Consider the following 25,352-nt stretch of genomic DNA (forward strand, 5'->3'; position numbering starts at 1 on the left):
GGGATGCTCTGAACTTCTCAAGTTCAACACACAGGAATCTCTCATGACTTAGGACCTACATGGATGAACAACGTGGATGAACCACACGGATAAACCACATGGATGCATTCCATGTGTTTGATAGCACTCCTCATTACATTCTATGCGTTACAATGACCTCGTCCTCTGATTTCTACCTCAACCAGCTGCCCCTGCTAGAGCCCCTGTTGGATGAAACATACATAAACCAGACATCACAAGGGGTTGAGAGAGAATGAGATGAGTACAGTAACTGAGCAGAATCATCCACTGAGAGGCCTCCAAAGTGTACACTACTGCATCACAGTAACTGCAGACAAGAAATGACTCCATGTTGTTTTCCGCACAGAGGTCTGATACCATACAAGGAATGGTATCAAACACATGTGAGCACAATGAGCCCGTCCTCCGATTTCTGCTTCCATCAGCCTCCCCTGGATTCCATAGACGTGATCCTGTGCTGTGATTCCACAGATCGGCACATTGAAATGGTGCTGACACAGAGCCGGTATGTGCTGCTGACGCAGAACCAGCATTTAGACCGGTCCAGGTATGAAGATGCCTTATCTTACCCAGCCATTTGTAGAATGAACCAGGCTGAGCTGCTCTCTCACAGTAGAAGGCCAAATGTGAGAGTGGCGGGCGGGGGCCGAACCTGGGTCTCCAACGTGGAAGACCCAAGCGTCCACCATTAGGCCAAGAGGACATCCTCAAGGCCTGAGGGTTGCATTTTAACATGCAACATGTTAAAACATGTACAAGTTTACATGTCTCAGGCAGGGCTACTTTATCAGGAGAGTGTGATTCCAAACCACGTCTGCTACATGAGCAAGTCAGGACCCTGGTGACCGCCTGCCTATCTCTACTGGATGTGGAGAAAGACTAGGGGACCACAAGCAGGTGTTCTCACATCTATTCACTATATTACATCCATCTATCCATCTATATTATCTATTCCAGGAGAGGCTGGTGGAGGCAGAAATCGGAGGACGGGCCTATTGTAATGCATGGAATGGAATTCCTCCAAATTCTACCTCCACTAGCCTCCACTGCTCTATTCTATACTACAGGCTCTGCCCTAGTAGCACACTGACTAATGGCACTACCCTTGTAAACAACAACCCTTTATTGAACCCTTTCTTTAATCGTTATTTATCCAGGTTACCCTGGTAACAGGCTGACTCATGGCCCTGCCCTGGTACAACAAAGCATTCTCATCCTGGAAAACAGCAAGTCACAACACACAACTGTATAACTCTTGCATTGGCTTGAGAGCTCCACCTTGTGGGGAAAACGTAGAATGCAGACATAACATTATTGATATGGCTCTGCAGTGGTCATGCAGATTCCCTACAAACTCTGTGGGAGATGTTTAACTAGTGCAGGGGAGGCTGGTGGAGGTAGAAATCTGAGGACGGGCTCATTGTCATGCATGGAACGGAATGAGGATTGGTATCAAACTTTGTTACTATTCCTCATTGCATTCCATGCATTACAATGAGCCTGTCCTCGGATTTCTGCAGTACCTCCACCAGCCTCCCTGAACTAGTGATATCTATTGTGGTCAGCATGACTAGTGTTTAGGGATCCTTCAAACCTAGTTTTATACACTTTTGAGCATGTAGTTTAAGAACACACAGGACATACAGTATGTAGAAAACTATTTTTATTTCAGCTTCAGAGACCACACTGACATGCTGAATCCAGCTCCACAGGCATTTAAAACAGACAGATCCATGTACGTAGACTGTATGTCCCACACCTCATTCCCTGGCAAAGTTCATAATAAACATCATTCCGATTCTTGCTGTTCGATTGTTATTATGAGTTTAAATTTCTGGCGTCATGAGAAAGAGCTGGATGTGCTGTAGAACCAATCATTGTTTTTTATGAGAATGACAACATTGATGTTCTTGATGGCATGATCAACAGTGTTTGAAGGCGGTTACATACTCCTCCATAGTATCAATGGCTTTGGTAACAACAATAAAGTCAGAAAATATTGCAAAAATTCAACATTGCCATGTCCACATTATACTCACAGACATGTTTAGAAATACAAGTCTTAGTATTTATTCAAATAATTGCATAGCTTGCATAAGGTTACACATTTCAAACAAATTACAGTTAGAAAACAGCAACATCTATTGTTCGTAAATACATATATATATATATAAAAGCCTTTACCAAATAGATTAGTTCTGTGCTCATATTCATGTAACGCACTCCAACAAAATACTAAAATTAAAATACAACATGCACATAATTTAAATATTGGCCTGCAGCCGAACTTTGATAAGTGACCTAAAACAATATTCAAATGGGAACCAAACTTGGTTTCAAAAGGAGATGTGGTTATCAAAATACAACTTAAAAAACTAACTATGATTTTATTCTTAAACTAAACCTGAAATTAAAACATTAACGTTGCCTCGCTTATATTAAGCAGAGGCTTGCAGCATTAAAATTCCATTTGGTGATTTCGACACCTGGCTGCATCAAGAGGGGACGGCACTTGGTGTTTTGGACTTGTGACAAAACTGATTGTCACATGGGCACTGGGTCATGGTTGTGACATCACAAGGTCCTTGGCCAATCATGTCTTTAAAAGGCATATTCCACTATATACAAGCACTCATGGCAATGGACATCAGCACTGAGCCTTTCCCTTCATGCACTGAGCCTTTCCCCTTCCTCCACACCATGAGAGGGCGCTCTAGTCGGCAGGTGTTGCCTTGTTCTTCTTGTTCAGGACTTTGAGGAGGTTATCAGACATCAGGTAGGGCCGTTCCGCACTGCCATCGTTCATCTCCAGGTCCTCCACTATGAGGTACAGAGGAAAACGTCATGAGACAAATACAGTTTCAACAATCACAACATCAGTGTCAGTAGGCTGTCTCTCTAAACTGGGAGAAGACCGGAGGCAACTTGCAATGCATTATTAGCAAAGCATTCAAAGTATATCACACAGTAGTAGCTCTGTGTCGACTAACATCGCTACAGTCAGTGAGATGACATGAGGTTCGTCACAGTTGGTGAAGCTTTTCTATTGGCTAAACCGGTGGGATGCAAGGAGGAAGTTACCTTGGCTGGCTTCTCACCATCCACATCAATAGAATGCAAAAAGACAAACGAGGGGAAAGAGGCACATAACAGAAACACTGGTAGCTTTAATCAACAGCCGAGGACCCACTACCAACATGCAGGAAAAGCATAGAAGACGGCAAGAGAAAGAGATCTACAGTTCAGTAGCGCTTAGACAGCTAGACGCCCACTGCATACAGCATATGGGGCGGTTTTCGCAGACACAGATTAAGCCTAGTCCTAAACTAGGAAAATCTCCATTGAAGATGCTTTTTAGTCCAGGACTAGGCTTAATCTAGGTCCAGGAAACCAGCCGTAAGAGTCTAACGGTCTCCAGAGCTGTGTGACATACAGCCCATGCTGACAGGCACACATTTCAAGGCAAAGAGGTATCCGATTGCATTTCTCTGCAGTAAATAGGCCCACGCATGGAGCTGCCTGCTACCCTCACAAGTATCCCTACGAAGTACATAGTACATAAAGAAGTACATACTGTATGGCTTTAGTAATAACAGTGAATAGGCATTAGGAAATAAAATAGTGCACTGATACAGTAGTAGAAGTAGTAATACTGACAATAGTAGCATTGATAAACACCATATAAGGAGTGCTTGAACTGTAAACAATATCTTGCTGTACATCTGTAAGGGTTCTGTACTTCAAATAAATTGACATCGGATCAAAACTGACAGTTTGTAAACTAGGCACATGATTGGCTTCAAGTTTGCTATGGCCAGTGGCAGTGGTAGGAACACAGTGTAAATAGCAACAAGAACACGCCTTCTAGGATGTCAGCTTGACCTTTGACCTAGAGTAGGCCAGCAGAAGAACTTCCGTTTAGATTCCGGCTGGGTTTCTTCATGTATATGAGTTCAGTCTTTCCCATGTGATCGAAACTATCTACCATTTGCCAACCGAAGCCATTCAGAGCACAATTCCACAGTCTAAGACACTATATACACATGTTTCTATGGGGAGGAGCAAAGACACTGTTGTCAACCTCATTGATATTTTTTAAGTGTAACTCGGCAAAACGCATCCTGGTTAGTTTCTCTATTTCAATTAGTTAGCCTTTCCATTTCAATTAGTTAGCTTCTCCATTTCAATTTCTTGGTAAATGTCAATGCTTCAATTAGATCTTGGTTCACTTAAAGAAGGAGAGAACCATTCAACTTCAGGCTCTGATTTAAAATCAACCATTAGAAGAAGTCCATATGTACAGCATAAGACAGATCTGAAGGGGACTGGGAGTCAGAGATCTCGTCAACAGTGTCTTTGCTAAGACTACTCTACAGTAGCTAACTCCTAATCTTCCTCCTCCTGCATCTGATGCTGTTGTTGTTGTTGTTTCAGCTGGATGAAGTCATCGTCCTGGGGCTGGTGAGGTGGAGGCTGTGCTGGCTCCTCCATGTCATTGTACTCCAACAGGATATCATGGAGTCCCAATGTCATGTAATACGGCCTCTCTGCGGAGCCGTCGTTTCGCTCCAGGTCCTCGCCTGGAGTGTGTGTGTATATGTATATGTACGTGTGTGTGTGTGTATATGTGTATATATATATATATATATATATATATATATATATATATATATATATATATATATATATATGTATATACGTACACAGGTTGAGGGATGGGCGATTGGATTATTGATAAACCCAATTATTGATTGGCAAATAAAACACAGTTTGGTTTGGTTTAAACAGGCACATGAAGGTCAGAGAGCCAGTAGGAAGGGACGTGGAGGAATATATGAAAATAGTGAATTGAAGGAAGGAAAGAAAGTAAGAGAAACAGAGAAAGAGAGAGAGAGAAAGAAAATGTTAAAATAGCAAGCAAAAGCACCCACAAGCATTTTAGATCTTGCAAGTTAATAGATCAACACCCAAACTTTACAAATGCCTCCAAATCAGCCGGTTAAAATTAACCATACATAGCCAGGTTAAGAACAATGAATTTGCTATGAAGCATTTTGAAGAATAACTTATCATGCAATCCATAATTAGTGGCAGCCCAACACCGTAAGCAGTGACAGAATGATTGAAGAGAGAGGAGGGTCCTGTTTCAGTACATGAACTGTGTCAATGGCATGCCCACACATTGGGGTTTATTTTGACTTCACTAAACTTACCATTAAGTTAATGGCTTGAGTTAGAGTTAGAGTTGCCAGCATTAGACAGGCATCTGAATACACCATATGACTGCACCGTAGCTTAGATTTGCATGAGCAAAACACTTGATACTCTTGATTCTTTGTTCACGTGACGGTATGAGGACGTCTAGGCCTAATGCCAGAGACAGGGTGTTCTAGTTGGTACTTACAGAAGCAGAGGAAGAGTGTGTCCACACACATGGCGTAGACGCTGAAGAAGCCGTGAGCGATCAGGTAAGAACCAACCACCACCGTCTAGGAACAGACAGAAACATAAACACACAACATGACAATATTCTCCATAATCTACATTCAGGCTGCCAAGAAAAATCTTTATGGGGATGTCTGGGATTAGGCATTTCTGAGTCCAGGGCCCAGTGTTTAAAAACTTTAATATTGATCAGAATGATGCAGATTATTTTTTGCAGGATCAGATCTACAATTATCTGGCAGATTTGGATATAGGGGAAATCAGCTAGCTCGATCTGATCCTGGATAGCAAAAAAGAATCAGCAAAAAAGTGTTGAAATACTATGTCCTGGAACCCAGCCCTGTACAGCAACAGAACCGGCGGAGGGCCCTGAGACTCACCAGGATAGGAACCCAGTAGTAGTTGAGACTGGGGGCCGTGTCCTCGAAGGCCTTCACCCTCCCAGAGAAGAAGAAGAAAGCAAATATTCCTGGGAAACAGAGGAGGGAAGACTGCTGTCAGACACTCATGTAGCACATTGTTTTACATCAGATGGCATTATTCTAGCACAACCCCACTTTGTCTGAACTACTATCAGTGTGTACAGAATCGGGCGCAATCTGTTGTAAGACAGTCATGTAGCTAGCACATACTGTATCTGAGTATCTATAACAAGAGGTGATCTATCCAACTCAATGAAGGCAACAGTAGTGTAATCCAGCATACTGACACAATAAGAATGGTATTGTTGTAGTTCAGCATGATGTACAGTTCTATAAAGAGAAGCCATGGGGACTCACTTACCCACAAGCCCCACAACGAGGAGTTTGCCCAAGAACAACAGAAAGTCTGTCACCTTGTCCAGAACAGCCACCCTGCAAGATCAGACAGTGACGATCATTATCATGTGATGATCGGAGTCAATACGTAATGTTGATGGAAATCACACACACACACACACACACACACACACGCCCTTCATCCCAACTCACCTGATCATGTTCCTCATGAGGAGGAAGAAGGCATCTTTGGCAGATGTGCAGAAGTTTTTGCCGTATATCGCCACCTAGAGGCAACCGAGACTCAATCATAATCAGACTCAAAACACCTCAAAACCAGACTTACCACTTGACACCACTAAACAGAAGTGCAATATGCTCCAGAGGTATCATGTAGCTGCCATTTCTAATGCATTTTGATATCCTAGTAAATAGCTGGCATACGCACCATAATGTAGGCATTTCTATTGATGAACTTGATGAATTTCTCCAGGCACCAGAAGCAGCACTTGAGACAGCACAGCAGGAACTTGGTACACTTATTCTGGGCCCCTGAGGGTGATGACAACAAACAGCAAGGCATAACCAATCAGCATAACGAGCAACACAAAGCAATACATTTGACAACCCCTCAAACTGTTTCCAAAAACCCTTATACACGGAACGAAAAGCAACACTAAACACAATATTTACAGCTATTACTTAACACATTTATTTGAACACAAAAGTAAGCATAAAGTATGATGAATGCTATATTTACTGTTACAAAGATGTGTTGATGTGCAATATGCGCATTGACTCCATGAGAAAGCGCTATACACATTTAATATATTATTATTATTATTATTATTATTATTATTATTAATAATAATATGGTGGGGAAACGCAACAGCAGTAATGGAGTCTATAGCTGACCTTGGAGCTTGTGGTCCAAACACAGCATGTACAGCAGGGGAGGCTGGTGGAGGTAGAACGGAGGATGGGCTCATTGTAATGCATGGAATGGAATGAGGAATGGTGTGCTTGTTACCATTCCTCATTACATTCATTACAATGAGGCCGTCCTCCGTTCTACCTCCACCAGCCTTCCCTGATGTACAGCTAAAAATGTGTGGTAATGTGAACATTGTGCGGGCAGCTACAGTAGTATAGTGTCATGGCTGACCTTGGAGCTTATGGTCCAGGTACTCCAACAGAACCCTGATAATCTGGACGATGGACAGGATGAGCGATCCGAATGCCAGAGAGCCTGTGTGATACCTGATCACCACACACACACACACACACACAAGCAACAAAGGTCATGACACACTCACCTATACACACAGAGTATATACAGTAAGTAGGCACATAACATCATTATAGAGTATCTAAACACACACACACGCACCTGAGTGATCGTCCGAGAGAGGAGAAGATGGGGAAGGCAGGCATGTCGTCAGGCTTGACAAAGGCCCAGTAGTAGGAGGCAAAGGCCCCAGCCAGGGTCATCTGACCCAGGGCCGTCACGAAGTTGGCACACCAGAAGAACAGGAAGACGTTGTAGAACTGCAGGCCGATCAGATACTTGTGGTAGACGGTCTCTCCTCCGTAGAAGGCAAACATGCACTCAGAGTCTGGGCATTCGGCTTTCATACTGGTGGAGCTGAAGTTCTGGAGGGGAAACAGAGAGAGAAGGAGAAATGGTTGAGTGATTATTGGAATTATATGAAATGTTGATGGTGGTCTTCTTGTTCTATGTCTCCAAATAAGATGTTTTGAGAGGTTCACGGTGAAGATCAGACAGACAGAATAAAGGTCAGAGAGTTTTTAAGTGCTTGTTTTCATCATGTTAGGTGTATTGAAACCTATGTGAAATTAAATGCACTTTAAATTAGAAGATGGGCAGAAGGACTCACAGCAGGGTCACAGTTCTTCCTGGAGTGCTCACAGATGGTGTCGTTGAACACCTTATAGACGGGCTCGTTAGAGGTGGACAGGAACCTGACCACAGCTGTCAAGGACTACAACTGAGACAAAAGAACTAAGAACTAACAAATCCCAAAACCACACATCCAAGCAAACACACAGCCATCATTCTACAGACTGAGTCTCTTTCCAACACACTGCACAGCAACCTAACCTACACTGCTACAACTTCAGTTAATTAAACTACTGCACCATCATTGTAACACTACTCAAACTGAGACGGCTACATGATTTCAGCCATAAAGGATACACAGCAGTGACGGCCCAGAAGGCGATGACCATGGCCAGGAGCAGAAAGGTAAACAGGGGGTAAAACAGGGCTGACATCACATGACCGATGGCTCTGAGAGAAGAACAAAAACATCATCATTAACCGTAAGCAACAGAGTGAAAACCCCATGTCCAAGCTTAGGGAAAACTGGACCCATGTTTTCCACATGCGTCATTACTTCACAATTTCACAATCATTTACTGCTTTCATTGATCTACATTTCCACCCCATAGAATTAGAATTATCATTCCAGAACTTGAATTCTAGAATTTTATATCAAAATGCTATGTTCCACCCCTCCCATTCTTAAAAGGCTTTGGTGAGATCCTAGAGCTGTGATTGGTCAGACTGACCTGCTGGCCTCCTTGATGAGAGCAATGGCGATGAGGATCCTCTTCCTGAGGAAGATGAGTAGGAGGATGATGACCACCTCCACAATGGCCAGGATGATTACTGGGAGGGGGGAGAAAAAATAAAAAATAAAAAATTGCAACTCAATATGTATTGGTTTAGTTTTCGTACAAGCTTTAGGGGAAGTTAAGAGATGGTTGGGGTAAGGTTGATAGTTGGTTGGAGGACTCACTGAATGCCAGCCAGGTCTGTCTGATCTGCAGGTAGACAGCAAAGTCAGTCTGGAAGCCCAGGTCCTGCAGAGTGACGTCAGACCCAGACACTTTCTTTAGGTTCACATACTCCATGGAGCAGTGGAAGATACCTGGCATGTCAGAGAAAACATTTCATTTACCATTTATGTAAAAGAAACCCTGGTCTCAGCAGGTTACCCCATGCCTAAATAAAGGTTTAATTGTAATGTTGAAATGTTTTATGATGCTAGTGGCCTAGTCCTCACCGTATCCAATGACGAGAATCACCATGACGATCATGACCCACACCATGATGCCAGCCAGGAAGCGCATAAGGACGATGAAGAGGAGACTGGTGAGCATTGCAATCACCAACCCTCTGGAGAAAGAGAGAGAAAAATATTTTTTCTTTCATCCATTAGTGGCCACATGTCCAACACCCCTACCCAAGACACCCCTGGCTTTAAATAATATTTAAATAACAATAACAACAACAACAAGAACAGAGGTCTGAGGTCTTTGGTCTGAATTTCTGAGGTAGTACAGAAAAAAAGAGAATATGATTTGAGTTGTTCACTGATCAAGTGCTTGGAAGACTGTTGGAGGCCCGGGCTCCTTGTAATGCATGGAATGGAATGAAAATGTTTGATACCATTCCTCGTTCCATTCCATGCATTACAATGACCACATCCTCTGATTTCTGCCTTCACCAGCCTCCCCTGGTTGTAGGCCTGGTGTACAGTCCCATAGGACCAATGCAGACAGGAAGTTGTCTGAGGTGAGATAGTGACTTACATCAGGATCCAGTACCAGGACTGAGTGTAGTCTTCAAAGATCTTCATGGCCACTTGACGGGCCTCAATCACCACAGTGGCATTCCTGTAGGGAAAAACAATAGTGACCAATGCTGCTTACAGTCGTCCATTAGAACAGCAGAAAAAGGGACACGGAAGGCCAGCACTTATTCAAACTCAGTATTCTAAACACTTGGGGCTGGTTTTCCGGACACAGATTAAATTGAATCCCTGTCTAAAAAGCATCTCCAATTGAGATGTTCCATTGAAAGTGTGATTAAATCCACATCTAGGCTTAATCTGTGTTCAGGAACTACAGCCCCCCTAGATGTTAGAATACCTTGACTGGGAAGGAAAACATTGGACTCAAGTCTGTGTTTCAAACATGAACGGCAGACTCACTTGACTCCTGCCAGCAAGTCTTTGGCGTCTCTCTTGTTCCCGTTCCCGTCGTCAAACACGGAGTTGTTCCCTACAGTGACCTCTCCTCCCTTCATACCCAGGGCAGGGAAGCACCGGCGTGTGACTGGAGGGTAGGAGAGAAGGTGGAGGGTAGGAGAGGAGGATAGGAGGTGGAGGGTGGAAGAGGAGATAGAGGAGGGGAGGGTAGGAGAGGAGGTAGAGGGTAGGAGAGGAGGTAGAGGGTAGGAGAGGAGGTAGAGGGTAGGAGAGGAGGTAGAGGATAGGAGAAGAGGATAGAGGGTGGAGGGTATGAGAGGGGGGAGTGAGGAAGACCCACATTGGACATATCAGATCAATGCAACTAAACAATGCATTTTAATTTGCTTTGAAAGAGGATTTTAATTGGCTTGACTGCAGTTCCCAAGTTCTCCTCTTTGGAATGTCACTACACACGGGGCACATGCAACTGATCTCTGATTGGGTATTCAAAAGGGGCGCGCATCGTTTGTCAGATCGAGACAACAGAGGTAGTGAAGATGGCAGCAGTTACCAGATGCACGTTCACATCAATGAGACGTGCTGTACAGGTTTGTAGGTTTGGTTGACTTCTTTTACATATCTCCCCCCATGTGAAAGCTCCACATAGGAAAGCTAATATTTGGTAGGAATCTCAATAGCAATGTCACATACTGTAGATAATGCAACCGCCCACTTCGGCCTATCAGAAAAATTGAAAGACAAAGAGAAGACTGAAAGGATGGGCAAATCAAATGGATAACGGGCACATACAGAGACAGCCAGGATGAGATGGGCAGGGGAGGTAACAGAGGTGGTAGTTGGTAGACTTACAGGGTTTGCTGGGCATCAGCATGGCAGGACAGAGGCCACTCTTCAGGATTTCTGGTGCACTCTAAAACACACAACAATGACTCTCAAAAGAAATTGATCCAGAAATTCATACATATAACATCTTAATGTTTCAAATTGAAACTGACTAAAGAGGGGCAACTATGCTTGCAATCCAAAAACTGTCAAGGGTACGGAGTTCGGGGAGTGCGGAGCAAACTCTTGACATTCTAGGTCAAGTGACATTGGCCATAGAAGCTTACGGAATCTTAGAATTCTATGAAATGTTGACGTTGGAATGGTATCCATCATGTTGCTTTGTTGAACTTCTAGTCCTGACCAGCTCAAATTCCTCTTCTCAGGTAACTCACCATTGTGTCAGTCACCCCCTCCTTGCAGAACTTCTTGTAATACGTGAAGTCTGCCCCTTTAGTGACGTGGGTGCTGACCAGCGTCATGAACCTATCAGGGCATTTCTCCACACACAGCTGGGGGTCAAGAGAGATATTAGTGAAGGCATAAAACGTTAGAATGGAGGGCTACATAAACACAGGGTGGGAGGTGGTTAGGAAGGTGAGGTCACACCTGCGTGGTGGGACACTGGAACTCCAGCAGCACCATGGGACTGGCACACTTCATGATGTTGAAGTAGAACAGCAGGGGCTTATTACTGGAACACACACACACACACAGTTTATGTTTAGGCCATCACTTATCCAGAGAACATAAGTCTAAAGACCAGTGTGGACCAATGACTGAGAGAATAATAAAGATAACACCAACAAAATCATTATACATTGGGTTTAAAGTGGCCTTAAACCCACTCTCTGTGAGTGATGGAGGCAGAACTTACTCCAGAGGTGTCCCTGCCTGCCCACAGAACTGCCCCCTGCTGTCCGTGGGGTAGATCACCTTCCTGGGGTCACCCTGAGACCAGGCTGGGGGAGGTGAGAGGAACTATTAACATCATGGCACTATGACATCACCATCATAACATGTGATGACATATAAATTAATTAATTAATAAACCCCAGTTTGAGTTTCAGTGTCATGTGTTCATTAACTCTCCACCCTTTTAAAGTCTTTGTCTACTTACCAAGAATTCCCACCGCAACATATCCCAGTATGGCAATAATGAAGAGGATGCAGCAGACAATGTCAGTGCAGCCCCTGGTAATACACAGAGGAGGGAATGGAATGGTATGAGTCCAATTGTGCTCAAGTATGAATAGAAACTGCTATATTGTCTACATAATGGGGATTTTAAAAACCCCAAATCCTCTCTCACCTGTTCTGGATAGGGCCTTTGAAGGAGGGGTCATACTTTTTTGGTTCACCTAGACAGAAAACAATGCATCATGCTGTATTCTAAGTGTTATTACTACCAGGCCTATCATTTCACACAGAAACAGCTTCTAACAAACAGCTTAAAACTGTTATTTAGTTAGAATGCAGCTCTCAGTTGAATATGTTATTTAGAATTTGAAGTGACATCGAATGAAACCGAAGGCTACAGTACATCAGGAAGGCTGGTGGAGGTAGAAATCAGTTGAGGGGCCCATTGTAATGTATGGAATGGATTGGGGAATGTTATCAAACAAACATGCATTATAATGAGCCAGTCCTCAGATTTCTACCTCCACCAGCCTCCCCTGCAATACATAGCCTTTCACTAGACTCCTACTCTGTATATTTCACACAGCAGACACCCCCACCCTCAATCTCTTCGCTGTCAGTCAGATCACTTTCCCACAAAGCAGGCAGACACGCCTGGCAACCAGAGAAATTCCTCCCTAGTGACTAAGCAGACCCTCTGAAACATGAGAACCTGCGCAGTATCAATACACAACCACCAGGGGTCAGCAGTACCTCAGTATGGTATGGGCAAAACCTATTCATCTCTATTGGATACTGCTAAATTTGATTGCTGATTGATGGTATTAGATGAGGCAGACAACCCTGACATGGAAACATAAATACCACACATTACCCTTTTCATTCATTATGGCAAACAAATATTGATTCTTATGAAGAGTAAATGTTCATTTTCATAATTTAAGGTAGGCATCTTACGAGTAGTCTCCAATGTAATTGAATTGTTGATATGTCTCAAAAGAACAGCAAGCATGCAATTATTGCAAGCCAGTGGGGGCTGGTGGAGGTAGAAATCAGAGGACAGGCTCATTGTAATGTATGGAATGGACAATGAGCCTGTTCTCTGATTTCTACCTCCATCAGCCTGCCCTGTTGCAAGCATACATATGCACACACCCAATACTCCTAGAGGTGTAGATCTAGGGAGAAAACATTAGGGTCAAAAGGGGTAGGCAGCTTCTGTTGAGAGTAGGAACGCGTAGACCAGGGGAGGTTGCTGGAGGTAGGATGGAGGACGGGCTCATTGTAATGCATGGAATGAGGAATGGTATCAAACACGTGTCCATTTCATACCATTCCTCATTCCGTTCCTTCATTATAATGAGCCTGTCCTCCGATTTCTACCTCCACCAGCCTCCCCTGGTATAGACTCCACACCCATCATCAGATGACAGAGATCTAGGCTACCTTAGGTCACAGTCTGTATCAGTGAGCACAGGGAGGGAGTAGACATGACCAAGCCACAAACATAAGCTGTATTAGTGGTTAGTTATTAGAAGACAGAAGACTAACCTTTTACAGTAAACCAGATTCAGGCCTTGCATCGAGTAAGAACAGAGGTGATGACAATAAGCCACTGGTAAGAGTTTAGCCAGGCCATGAGTGACTGATCTACAGCTTCTCTCCAGGAAGACAACAGCATATTAATTTATCATAACCTAGACTCAGCAGCCTTGAGCAGAAAGATGCCATGGAATCAGTCATTGGTAAGAGTTTAACTCAGGCCATCCATGGGTGACTGATGCTCACCCTCCCTTCAACATCAACACACAACACAACCACCCACATCACTGTCTCTGAGAGATAGGCTGAGTCACTGGGTCTAGACTATGGAGTATGGTTTTACTGCATGGCGTCATGGATCATTAATAATTCACACCACTGGTCAGGCTGCTAATGCAGCATGATGCATTTACTGGACCTGCTCTGCCACACCATTAATCCTCTGGACACAGAGAGAGAGAGACAGACCCTGTTCAGACACAACCCCTAGCCCCCTCTCCATACAAACTTAGACCTAGAGATGTGGGCCCTGTTCAGACACAACTCCTGCCACTGTAAGTCACTTTGGATAAAGGCGTCTGCTAAATGTCTAAAATGTAAATGTAAAAATGTAGCCCCTTCACCTGACACACTTAGGCCTGTTCAGAAACAACCCCTAGACCCCTCTCCCTACACTCCTCTCCTAGACCCCTCTCCCTACACGGTATAAGCAAGATGGTAAGAGCCTACACTAGCATACCATGTAGAATGCATGTAATATTGTTTCATTCTATGTAGTATGCTAGTGTGGATATTGGAACATTGGATATTGTGTGTGTGTGTGTGTGTGTGTACACCATCAACCTGAGGTGCCCTTGAAGACAAGGTAGGGGTAGTTACAGAAAGACAAGGTAGGGGTAGTTACAGAAAGACAAGGTAGGGGTAGTTACAGAAAGACAAGGTGGGGGTACTTACAGAAAGGCATTGGTACACTAAGACATATCAACAAGAGGGAACAGGTGTGAATGTGTTATCAATTCAGTCCAAACTATGCCAAGATAAGGACAGCTAATCTTTTGGTCCAGTGCTTTTACAGTGCAGCAGCAGCATTTTAATGAATAGAGAACAAACATTAATGAAACCCTTTGCGAGCAATTCTTCCACCACGCCTGTATACATTGCTAGCCAGCAGCAGGTTCAACCCACACCCATATTCTCTCTCTCTCTTTCTGCCATCTTGTCATGCTGATACTGAAGCTCCAGTTTCACCCAAACACACAAATTCCACTCTTTACACTTTAACAAGCTGACAGAATCCCTTCCTGGTCCAGCAGTAGGGGAAAAACCCCTCTTTCCAATTAATTAACTTTGATTCTAGAACCACACAACAACCAATGGAACACTAGTTTACCTCAGGACAGAGAGGAGAAATGTTGAGCAGAGTGAGTAAGCACAGAAGTTACCATTCTTTCCATAGTAGGTTCCCTCCTCCTCCTCCTCAGGCATCTTGGAATTCCTCTCTGAGGATTCAACTTTTGAAATGACCGGAAAACCCTTTCACTGTTCCCTTCTTTTCGTCAACTCCGTTTTGCTTCACCTCTTTTTCCTGCCGACCGGTGTGTCTGTGTTTATTATGTATGAGAGAGAGAGAGGTAGGAGAGAGGGAGAGACAGGTATTGTGGAGGAGAAACTCGTTCAACCTGTCCTGAATGGCTTTGATTGAATGCAGGCTGGTTCCTTAGTCAGCGTGCTCCTAGTGTTTATCCCCCAACAGCTGCCTCTCTCTCAAAACTCTGGTGGCACCTGCTAATTTCTCTCTTTCTCTTCCCCCTTTTTCTTTCCCTTCACCACAGAGCTCCTTATGTCAGTGTGTATTTCTCGCTATCTGTCTGCTTTTGTTTCTCCTTTCCTCTCTCTCTCACTCTCTCTTTCTCTCTCTTTACTCTCTGTTTTTCCAAAGACAGCCGAGCAGGCAGGTAAGCTCACCTACAGGCTAGGAGGTAGGGAGGGGTGGGAACACAGCTTAGAGGGGTGGAGACAATGTTGACTTATTTATCTAAGGACCCTCCCCTCCCCCTCTGAGAAAGAGAGAGAGAGTGCTGCTGGATATCTCTTGTTTGGAGGAGAATCCTGCTGCTCATTCTTATTAGAAACATGTGTTTGGTGGGAAACAACATAGCTGTTGGCTAGTTGTGCCCTCCATTACGTACTATGAATCAGAGGCTGATGAGACTCAGGTGTACTTGCAGTAGGATTACATAAAAAAAACTAAAAAAACGAATGCCCTCAATTTTGACTTGCAAATGAACACATGATCAACATATTTTGCTTCCTTTATTACAGATATATCCCCTCTGACAATATTGGATTGGTAATTCTTATTGAACCAGTCAAAGAAATGTATTCTTTCACTTTAATTTTCGTCTATTCACAGGGTAGATTATTCAAATGCCGATCGTTCTGAGGTTTATTATTGACAGGTGTGTTCTTTCATTCTCAAGCAACACATGCCCCCTCTTGTGGGCACATTGTAGTATTACATTGGGTGGTTCCATCTAATCTGCCTGAGATCCACACATGCCATTTTAACAAAAAAAAACTAAAACTAAAATAACACATCCTGTTGGCCCATTTACTCTGCTTTTAGTGTTGGTGGTCTCACACACACAAGCATTTCACATTTAGATGCTTTTCATTATTTAAACGCCACTGTCAACAGCAATTAGAGTGACTTGTTAGCCTTCATAGAAGGTATAAATAAAGGATTTTGTTTATGCAAGTACAGTTATACAGTTATTAAAGCAGTGGATTTGGGTGGGTGTGTTTTATGGCAAGCTGGTAGTGCTGCTGGCAGGAAATGTTGGGAAAATTCTGTTGCAATCATCCAGAACACTTTCCATGCAGTGTAGCCGGACACAGTCCATGTTAGGCTGGGCAGGGCCAACTTTCCATCTTTACTCATTTGTGAGTGGGAGGAGGATGAGAAGATGACTCAGTGTCAATAAGCCACAAGCACATGATACAGTAACATTAACTTCATCCCCAGGCTACTGCACAGAGCACATAAAAGCCTGGAATGGCAGCGACTCAAACCTGATCTTAGTGGGAGTGAACTTACTGAGTGAAGGACGTGTTATTATTTGATATCAGTAAATCACCCAGCCTCGAGGCGTGGCTCTGAATCAGAAACTTGCGGTGTGCAAACACTAGGGGGGAAGTGCTGCTAAGTATATCCTTTAGTTTTCAACACTCTTTCTATTGGTTTAATGAAGGGCATGTTTGAGGCGTTGGTCCAACCGACTTTTCGCGCATTTGGGTGGAAAAGTGCTGATGCATTATGTATGGGAAAGGACATTTCCCAGCTTAAGAGGTCGAGTCCGATGGTCCTTTGTGGTTCCAAAGGCCTGATATACAGAAGATTAAAAAAAACCTGTTGCCAATTGAACAACGATCTTAGGTTGTTGTTCTTCTTCTTCTTTTTCTATTTTGTTGTCATATTCTATTTTATATCTATTACAAAACCGGATTGGTGGTTGTTGAAAATGACGCAGTATGTTTAGCATCAAACTGCTAATATTAGCATCAGCACAACTTGCTTTGCAGGTGTGGGGGTGGGAGGAGTGTGTGTGTGTGTGTGTGTGTGTGTGTGTGTGTGTGTGTGTGTGTGTGTGTGTGTGTGTGTGTGTGTGTGTGTGTGTGTCTGTGGGCGTGGGCGTGGGCGTGGGCGTGGGCGTGTGCGTGTGCGTGTGCGTGTGTGTGTGTGTGTGTCTGTGGGCGTGGGCGTGGGCGTGTGTGTGTGTGTGTGTGTGTGTGTGTGTGTGTGTGTGTGTGTGTGTGTGTGTGTGTGTGTGTGTGTGTGTGTGTGAAGGTGGAAGTTGGTTGGGAGCTGTAGCTGTACTATGCCCATCTTTAATCCATTAAGTGTATCCTCTTGAAGGGATCTACAGTAATCCAATTCCCTGGATTTTGACCAATGATCTATATACCATACATGATTCTGACTGATGTTGGTGCGTATGGCCTCAGCCTTGCAACATTCACTAAAAGGACAACTGCTACTTACTGCTGCATCACTTGGAAACCTAATTTGATTACAGAACGCTACATTTGTCCAAAGAGTCTCTACAAAGACACAAACATCTTAAAGACATAGTTTCTGTGGACGAAGAACAAACCCAAAGGCTAAGGGCTGGTTTCCCCAAACACAGATTAAGCCTAGTCCTGGACAAAATCACATATTTAATGGAGAATCTCTATTAATAGTCTAGTATTAGGCTCAATCCATGTCTGGGAAACCATCCCTATGTGGAGGTCCAGGGAAGTTTGTCCTTCAGGTATTTCCTTTGGAACTGTCTTCATTTCCTGAGTCAAGTTTCCCCTCATTATTATCTTGCGCCACCTCCTCCTCTTCTTTCTCAGCCCAGTCTACCAAAGGTCAAGTCATTCTTCCCAAAGCATGACCAAAGCTTTACAAAAACTGTATATGAAGCAGTAAAGGCTGGTGGTGGTAGAAGTCACAGGACGGGCTCACTGTAATGCATGGAACGGAATAAAGAATGGTGTCAAACACGTTCTATTCCACGCATCACAATGACCCTGTCCTCCCATTTCTACCTCCACCAGCCTCCCCTGATATGAAGTAGCATGCTTCGTGCAGTTACACTGGTGATCTCCTATACCAACACTGGTCTCTGATCTTATCTTATCTTATCTTATAAGATAAGATAAGATACATGGTGCTAATGTATACACAATTAAGAATGAGTACTGCATGTACCTACATTGTGCATTATGCCAGTAATTAATGGCTTAATGTACAGTACAGAGAAAAGAGAAGCATGATGTCATCAACAGCACATCACCACTAAAGTAACCGTGGTCCTCTGTGGCTCAGTGGGTAGAGCATGGTGCTAACAACACTTAGGTGGTGGGTTTGATTCCTGCTGGGACCATATATACTGACATGTATGCACTCACTGCAATGTAAGTCGCTTTGGATAAAAAGCGTCAGCTAAATGGCATATATATATATATAACCGTACAGAATTGTAATAGTACAGCCCGTGTCGTAGCAGCTTCCTCTCCCTCAGTCTGCCTCTCTTTACAGTGAGGGGGAGCGGAGTGTTGACTGTAGACAGCGTGTGTGACAGCTTCTCTCATGGGGTGTTTTCTACAGAGATAAAGAGCGTAAGAGTGCTGACTAGTCAGATAACAGCTGCTGAAATACAGAAACCAGGACTGGAGCCTTGTTGGAGGTTTGATAGGGAAGTGTGCCCTCTGCCTTCAAACGCTTTCGCTCTACAACAATATCCTCTTTGTGGTCAGGACTTTGTGTCACTACTTTTTAAGCCAAGGTTTGCGGTACAGAGGTGCACAGTAGAGCTAGGCAGTGGGCTGTGGGCAGTGTGCACTCTTAAAACAAATCATCACGGTTGAGAAAATAAACTTGGACACCCCCATAAGCTTAAAACAACAGCTTTGGTTTAGCCCACTATTTTTAGGGCAATCCTCAAGAGTCTATGTGTAATTTGAACCCTGCTCTGGACTACAGCCTATCATCGCTAACCAAACGCAGTCTGTAACAACACATCTCTCTCAGAAGATCTGGACAACCTCCTCTCCTTCTGTTTCTGGTTATATGTAGAATCATGACCTTCAGCTTAACACAAATGACAAGACTGATCTAAGATAAGAGACTAGGTGCGACTTTATCCCACTTAATCCTCAGTTACAACTATCTGAATCCTCCTTGGTAATGATAACCCCACCACACTCACACACACACACACACACACACACACACACACACACACACACACACACACACACACACACACACACACACACACATACACACGCACTCACACACACACACACACACACACACACACACTCACACACACACACACACACACACACACACACACACACACACACACACACACACACACACACACACACACACACACTCACACACACACATGCCCCTCTTCTGTCTGCCACCCTAATTTACTCCAGTCACAGTAAGAGACTCTCATACAGACAACACCACTGAAACAGACCCGTGACAGACTCTCATACAGTCATACACAGACACAACAGATGCCCATTCACGTCTTTTGTTTTCCTCCACAGGGAAGACTTAAACAAGCCAGAGCCTCAGCAACCAGCCGATCTGTCAGAATCTATCTGATTAGTGGGCTACTTAACGAACAGTCAGCAACACAGGAAACATGATTAGATTCTCTCAAAGTCTGCAAAATCAACCTCATTCTAAAGAACAACAATGCTTCATTTTGGTAGCCTGGCCTTTATATGTGTTTATGACCCAGTTTTGACAACAGTGCTTTGAATCAGTACTGTATAATACATGCAGAAGACCAGCAAGCAGAGGTTTTCACTTCCACACTCAACAGTCGCGCCTCCAGTCGGGAAAAGGAAGGGCACGGCAGGCACACAAATAGACGTCACGTTCCTCATGGTCCCAGTGAGGGTGGTCCTGTAACTCAACATCACTATTAAAGGAGGCTAGCCCCTGTTCTCCCCGTCAGCCCCCAAGGACCCCCTAATAACTTAGCCCAACACTCAGCCTGCTGTCTGACAGGAGCCAAACCAGAACAACTGGGTTAGTAATGGGTCACATGTTTGGATCAGACTGGTGATCGAGGAGATTAGAAGGAAAACGGTGGTAAGAGGGGTTTTTTCTCTCTCTCTCTCTCTCTCTCTCTCTCTCTCTCTCTCTCTCTCTCTCTCTCTCTCTCTCTCTCTCTCTGTCATGTCCTTTGACACAGCACAGTGTTTGGGCTAAGATACACAGTTTTTGAGTGGAGAAGAGACAGTGTGGGAACGAGGAGACTATGGTAACAGAGAACATCTGGGCCGGGCCTCAAATGTAGCCTTCATGTTCACAAACACCTCAAAACTACGACCCGCCAAGAATCAGGTTTCAAACCACCCACTCTCCTAACTATGTCGTATAATTACACATAATCTAAGACTGGATTTAGCTGTAGGCAGACTCTGATCCTGCCAGCGCCCCTGTTATTAAGGTTTCCTGATGAATCCCAGCCTGAAATTACTCCATAATGCGAAAAAAAGACATATGCCTGACTAAGTTGGGAGTAAAGCCGCAGTATTTCTGGGACATTTCCACTGCATCATGAAAACCTTGATTACAACCGTCTGGGTGCAACTACAGTACGAAATGACTAAATGACTAACCTTTCACTCAGCTAAAGCTAGACCTTTTGGGCAAGCACCACAGCTCACCTCTAATGTATTATAGGCTCTGTGCAGGAACTTTGACTACATTTGTATCTACAGAACACAGCCCGACCACATAAGAAAGGCATGGTTAAATAAATGCTATGCAATGTTGCTGGAGATATCTAAAATCATCTCTTCACGCTCCTGCAGCCTTAAAAGCTGGGTGTATACAACATGAAAATAAACGAGGACTCTTCATTTCTGCACAGTAGGGTTGCATGTTTCAAACGCCCCATGGATTGCTACCCTTTGTCTCATTTCGTGCAAGTTGTGCAGCCACAAATTGCTTGCAGACAGACAAGAACAAAACACACTCACAAGGAGCCGACAACACAGAGAGATTAAGAGTCTCTTTAAGACCAACTGTCACATATTCATTCAGTACATAATGTTCTGCTTCAAGTACATACATACAATACATACTTATTGTTTGGACTTAAAAAAATAATATAGAAAAAAGACAGATAGTGACAGATAATGACAGTAAGTTGCAGCAATGACTCAGTTATGACTCAATTTACAGTGTTAGCGGTCAATGACCCCATAGCATAAGAGGTGCATTTCCTGTCCAGCCATTCCGGGCTACTCCCAAGATTGCAATATTTTCTTGTTCAACTGCTTCCTCCCAAAAATTTTTGGGTTTTGAGTTGACCTTTAGACTTATAAAAGAGGCATTATAACAAATGCAGTCTCTTATGAAGGAGAATACTGTATTTAGTGGTACTTCATGTGAAGGATTGTTCAGTAAAATGAGTGCGTTGTGTAGAGTGGAGTGGAACGACGGCGGTAATGAGAGAGAGGGGATTTTTACAAAATCAATTAGTGATCATGGGATGGACGGTCAGGGAGAGGAACAGGGTGTGTGCAGAGGAGAGGAGATAAAAACAGGGGAGCTACACCATAAAGAAAGGACACCGTTAATGAAGAGAGGAGACAACTAATGGAAAGGGGAGACAACCATCAAACTAGCCTGTCCCTCTTCCATGCTCTTCCACAGGACCCTACAAACCTCAAATAAAACCTGACTGGCCACACAACAACTCAAGAGACTACTCTGTAGATAGCAAATCTGTCAGAGAGGTTTCTACAGTACATCTTGTGGACGGAAGTGACCTCTGAAAACAATCCTTCAGCTCGTAAAAAGGGGATCCAGATGTTGTAATGCTACTGTACAAGATTCAGCCAGACTTTACAGTCTGATAGAATCCTGTCATCCATTTCAGATGTATCTCCTTCACTTGTTTCTACTATATTTAATAATAAGAATATCATATAATATAATAATAATAATACTATAATATAATTAATAATATTTACTGTAACTGGAGTCTCAATGCTGTACATGGAGAAGGCAGAACAACAGCTGGCTCTGTCATTTTGATATGCCTAAAGTCTACTTTGGCAAAGATTCTTCATCCTTTTAGGCAACACAAATAGCTAGCAACTAAAGCATTGTGAGTCAACAATTTTTTCAAATCTTGAATGAAAACTCTTTGCCTGTGCATGTGTTCATAAGATTTAGGTGTAGAGCTTGTTTACATAAACCTCAGCGAATAGTAGGTTATTATTACTCACATTGCCTAAAACAAAACAACCAAAGCATATTTTGTAAAATCAGACACAGTCCTAATGTGTCAGGCATTTTTTAATTAGTAATCTATATTTAGTTAGTTTCCATCAGCACAAAGCTGGGAGGTCATTCTCTGCCGTGCCATTCTAGCCAGTGGAATGTAGCAGCAACTGGACATGCAAAGGCTGAGTTAGGACCAAGTTGGGACACTACAATGTGAAACAATAAAGTGAGAAAGAAACTTGGAGTATAGAATGCTTGCATGCGCACGATTAAACAATGTGTATACGTCATTGTTTGCACAAGGAGATTGCTATTAATCCATTTGAAATATCGAAAATATAATTATTATTGCACACATTTCTCTAAGTGTATGAATACACGCACAATGAAAGGACCTGGGCGTGGGAGTGAGATGCAACAACAGTAGCTACATCTGCACCTCAAAAACCTTTTTGGTCCAAGATTTGCAATCTATATTCCTAAATCTATAATGGACAAATCCATATTCTTAAATATGTTCTTACACTAATACTGCCGTTTGAATTGATAGACTTAAATACTGTAGTACGACTGAACACAGCCTAAAAGGAGGCAGAAGTAATTGGGTTACCACAAACATAAATGAAATACTGTTCACTGGTTGTTGTGGTGGTTACATGTATCACACTAAAAGCTGCGCTTGATAACTGTATTGATCCATGAAAACGAAACTACCGTATGCCCCAGGACAGATACAATAATGTTTAAAATCCCTGGTCCATGACTGAAAACTTACAATATTTCGGTATCTCCTCCTGATCCATCATGGAATAGTGTGTCCACGTATCAACTAAAACCTAGACTCGATATGTCATAATTCACAGCCTGAGCAGAAATGTTGTCACTGTAAGTCCGACACGTTTACTTCGCTGAAGTCCACTCCAAATCTGGACTAACCTCATAACATTTACAGAGACATTCCTTAGTTGACAAAAATGACCAATGAATACTAAGCAAAACTGAGTGACGGATAAATTAGCGAATCACTACACATGGGTGGGACCTCGTTACTGCACCGCTCATACACCGCTAATGTAACGGTATGATTCATGTGTAATCGAGTGTCAGCTTCAGTGTCTATTTCCAAACAGTGTGCAATTCGTTTTGGGGTTTTTCGATAAATGACAAACAGGGGAGGTTCAAAGCCTTCCTAAAGATTTTACCTGTTCAGAATTTTTCCAAAATAAACTGAGATCTGATGGGCTGAGCTAAACAAGAAATGAAATATTAACCTTTATACGGTTATAATGGCATTGATAAAACAGAAAGCCAATTCGAAAGGTCTCTGACTACAGATACAGATCTTCGGGAGAAAGGAATGCTGTCCAAGGGGGGCTGATGGGCATTAAATTACATAGGCTCTAAGGGGGCATAATCTTGGCTCCAAAACAACACAATACTATTGTTCAAAACTCAGTACCGGCCATATAAAGTTCGATGTATGATTAATGATTAATGCTAATCGTTCATTTATTCATTCATTCATAATTCAGCCTAACAGCTGGTGACTACACTCCAAGTCAGTTTTTTTTTCAGCGTCTCTCTGAAGCTAGCTGGATGGTGTAGCGGAGGTGATTTTGGATCACACCCTCGGGGTGAGCCTGCTCTGCCTAAGACATGTACACTCAAGTGGCCCTCAGAACTTGAGGATGTCCTCTTGGCCTGATGGTATGGCAGACGCTTGTGTCTTCCACAGGCCTGAGACCGGTGTTGGAACCATTTACATTTATGGCATTTAGGAGACGCCTTTATCCAAAGCGACTTACAACAAATACATTTGTTTAAGTAAGTGAATCATCTATCCATCAGTCATCATAAGATAAAGTTGTATGAGCCCGTCCTCCGTACAATGTGCCCGTCCTCCGATCTCGTACAATGAACCCTGCCCGTCACAATGGCACATTTCAGGACTTATTATCTTACATAAGTGCATGAGAATTATCTGCATGATTCCTTCAGCCCTTCTAATGCCCCATTGTTACTGCCCAGAGCCACACAGTAGTGGTCTTAATGAGCAATAACCAATGTAAAACACAATTAATATGGTTATAGATCTATATGGACAATGTTTTGTTGGGTATCAGGTGCTCATGTTTGCGATCATGCATTCTATTGGTCCTTTACTGCACCTTATTGCATCTTGAACCAATCATTCACCAAAAATGAGAAATAACTTTTACTGCAATATATGCTGCAATATAATGTATTGTATGACTTCTACTGCAATATGCCACCTAACAACTAGGGCGCATGAGTGTTAAAGTCATGCTAATGTGGTTTTTTTTGGTCTATTTTTTGTTAAGTGCTGCTCTCTGCTGGTAAACTCAGTCCCTCTGACAGAATGGGAAAATAATCGTCATCTCACAAGAAAAACACTCAATCACTTAAATAATAAAACCATCACCATGACCCAAATGAAGCACAGTTCTTGTCATTAGTTATGAATTGCATTTGTCTCTGTTTGTCTCTGTTTGTGATCACTTATGGTGACTATTTTACCTGCACCATGCTGTGATGAAAACCGTCAAACAACATCACCATGACAAAATGGATAGATAGGTAGTACTTGATTGATCCCCGGGGGGAAATTAAGGCAGCTCACATCACAAACAACAACAAAATAAAGTGACAATAGAATAATAGAATAAACATAAAATAAAATAGACATCTGAATCATTATATACAATAAGAACAGTCCAGCGTGATTGAACATCCCCCAGCCTGACTCTGATCACCCCGATCGAGCCA

General features: G+C 43.1%; 1 protein-coding gene across 2 annotated transcripts; it reads right to left on the reverse strand.

The window, feature by feature from the left end:
• Positions 1-1,669: 1,669 nt before the first annotated feature.
• On the reverse strand, positions 1,670-23,477 carry LOC310810039 (choline transporter-like protein 2). 2 transcript variants are annotated; one of them, XM_083677631.1, is made up of 22 exons: positions 23,341-23,477; positions 12,378-12,426; positions 12,186-12,259; positions 11,943-12,027; positions 11,675-11,759; positions 11,461-11,577; positions 11,093-11,153; positions 10,244-10,367; positions 9,843-9,926; positions 9,314-9,426; positions 9,047-9,178; positions 8,817-8,916; positions 8,443-8,535; positions 8,123-8,207; positions 7,615-7,877; positions 7,390-7,484; positions 6,673-6,776; positions 6,438-6,511; positions 6,250-6,320; positions 5,847-5,935; positions 5,426-5,510; positions 1,670-2,841 (listed from the first exon to the last, which is right to left on the reverse strand). In XM_083677631.1, exons 1-22 carry the CDS (start codon positions 23,369-23,371, stop codon positions 2,735-2,737), a joined length of 2,121 nt encoding a protein of 706 aa, XP_083533757.1. In that variant the 5' UTR covers positions 23,372-23,477; the 3' UTR covers positions 1,670-2,734. The 2 variants fall into 2 exon arrangements, with proteins under 2 accessions (XP_083533757.1, XP_083533756.1); XM_083677630.1 differs by lacking the exon at positions 23,341-23,477 and adding an exon at positions 15,190-15,662.
• Positions 23,478-25,352: the final 1,875 nt, after the last annotated feature.

This window comes from Argentina silus, assembly GCF_951799395.1.
Source record: "Argentina silus genome assembly, chromosome: 9".
In the NCBI taxonomy this organism is placed as follows: domain Eukaryota; kingdom Metazoa; phylum Chordata; class Actinopteri; order Argentiniformes; family Argentinidae; genus Argentina; species Argentina silus.

Bases quoted from the DNA above. Each gene is read 5' to 3' on its own strand.
- LOC310810039 (XM_083677630.1), bottom strand. From the start codon at position 15,232: ATGCCTGAGGAGGAGGAGGAGGGAACCTACTATGGAAAGAATG. The intron at 6,321-6,437 runs GTGAGTTGGGAT...CTGATCTTGCAG, and splicing joins CTCATGAGGAACATGATCAG to GGTGGCTGTTCTGGACAAGG. The intron at 5,936-6,249 runs GTAAGTGAGTCC...TCTGTTTCCCAG, and splicing joins CCTCGTTGTGGGGCTTGTGG to GAATATTTGCTTTCTTCTTC.